Raw genomic sequence first — 2062 nt, forward strand, 5'->3', positions numbered from 1 at the left:
ACCCGTTTCATAAGATTTCTAAACATCCTGTTAATTTTAACAAAATTATTGGACAAGAATTGTACTCGTGAAATAAAAGTTACTAACCGATGATGGATTGTATACAGTAGGATTTTATGAAATTCGTCATTTAATAAATTCAAATTTAATTTAGTGTCCCTACAATTATTGTATGTATAATTCATAGTCATCCTATTGGCCGTTATTTTTTCCATTCTCTTATTTTATTTGAATTCATTATTATTAAAAAATTTAAAATTAAAAATATCAAAATCAATATAGAATTACAAGATTTTTAATTAAAAATAAGTTTAAATAAGTTTTTGCTACCATAAAATACCAATTTTTTCATCTCTATAAATTTTTCTTTTTAGCCCCTAACATTAATTTGTTTTATTAAGTAATGACAATAATGACATAATTAACTGATTAAATATTGATGTGACCAATTTGAATTAATTGAGTAGTTAGTTCATTTGTCTGCTTAAGTAAGTGTTGAGAATTGGCCAGAAGTAGCAGACTCTTAAATAATGAAACTCAGATTCGCGATAAATTAGTTCTTAACCTATCGGGCTAAAGAATACCATGGGCAACAAAAAGATCAAATGTTGATGTAATATACTTAATGTAACAAATTAACAATAATAACCAAAATACAGAAGTTTAAAATTTTATAGGAATTGAAGAAAAAGTTTATTATTATTTTGGTGGGTAATTAAGTTTATAAAAAATAATGAATTTGGTTGTAGGTGGTCAGTGATAGCAGGACATTTACCAGGAAGAACAGACAATGAGATAAAGAATTATTGGAACTCTCATCTGAGAAGAAAGATTTACTGTTTCATGAGATCACTCAATGAGTCTCTTCCTCCAATTGACATGGCTGCTCTTAATGAAGCTGCATCCAAGAGAAGAGCAGCACCTAGAAGATCATCAACAATTCAAGAAAACAACAACAATAATAATAAGACTTCATTGCCTAAAAGAGAAGCAATCACAACAAGTTCCCAAAATTGTTGCAACATTTTAGGAGATCATCATGATCATGATGATGATGATGGCAAGGGAATTTCAATGATGGATGCTTACTTCCAAATGGAGTTGGGGAACAACAATAATCCTGCTAGTAGCTTCATGAATAATAATAATAATAATGGAGATTTTGATGAGGGTTTATTGGGAGCATATGAATGGCCAGATGAAGAAATTATGAGACTTACTCAAATGTTTGAAAATGGGGTGCTTGTCAATAATAATAATAATAATAACAATATAGCCCTTAAAGAGGAGCCTAATGGAAATTATTATTATGATGATGATGAGTGTGGCCAAATGATGGATATGGATATGGATTTGGATATGGATGCAATTGGAGCAACAAGAACAACAAGTGAAGAAGAAGAAGAAGAGAGCAAGAATCATAAGAATAATAATAATATTGCTGCCTCCATTAGTGAACATAATTATTGGTACAACAACAATAACAATGATAATAGTTGTTCATCATCCTCAGTTGGTGACTATCATCAGTGGCATGATTGGGATTTGGCTCATCAATCCAATAATAATAATCATCATCATCAATGGGATCTTTCTACTGAAGATGATCAAATGCTGATGATGAATTCCTTGTGGGGTACCACCACCAATGAGGTTAATAATACTGCCTTTCATCATTATTATTAGTTATGATTTTAGGGTTTTGGGTTGGAAGAAAAATTCATATGATGAGTTATATATGTTGTTCATAGTAATGCATGTTATTTCATCTTGCTTCATGTTCATGAGGTTGTTATAAGGTGTAAGCTAAGATATGTATAACAGGCAAGTGCCTAGTTATTTAATTAGTTGTTATTGTTTTAATTTCTTTTTTTTTTGATATTGTTGTTATTGTTTTAATTTTGTAGCAAAAGCAATATATAAATAAATGTATCCGATCCTTGCAAGTTAAATGTACTATTTTGGTAAAATGTTTTGATTGTTATATATATATGCTTTTCTGTTCTTTTGATCTACAGGAGCAATGTTAGATAGTCAACAATATAAATTTATTTTATTTAAT

The 2062-nt window shown here is 29.2% G+C and overlaps 1 protein-coding gene across 1 annotated transcript in view; it reads left to right on the forward strand.

The window, feature by feature from the left end:
• Positions 1-1956, forward strand: part of LOC107637620 (myb-related protein 330-like) — a 4572-nt gene extending 2616 nt beyond the window's left edge. Inside the window, exon 3 of the mRNA XM_016341017.2 lies at positions 750-1956. Coding sequence (XP_016196503.2) covers positions 750-1686 — 937 coding nt within the window. The 3' untranslated portion in view covers positions 1687-1956. The remainder of the gene's footprint in view (positions 1-749) is intronic.

Source organism: Arachis ipaensis, chromosome B04 (assembly GCF_000816755.2).
Source record: "Arachis ipaensis cultivar K30076 chromosome B04, Araip1.1, whole genome shotgun sequence".
Classification (NCBI taxonomy): Eukaryota; Viridiplantae; Streptophyta; class Magnoliopsida; order Fabales; family Fabaceae; genus Arachis; species Arachis ipaensis.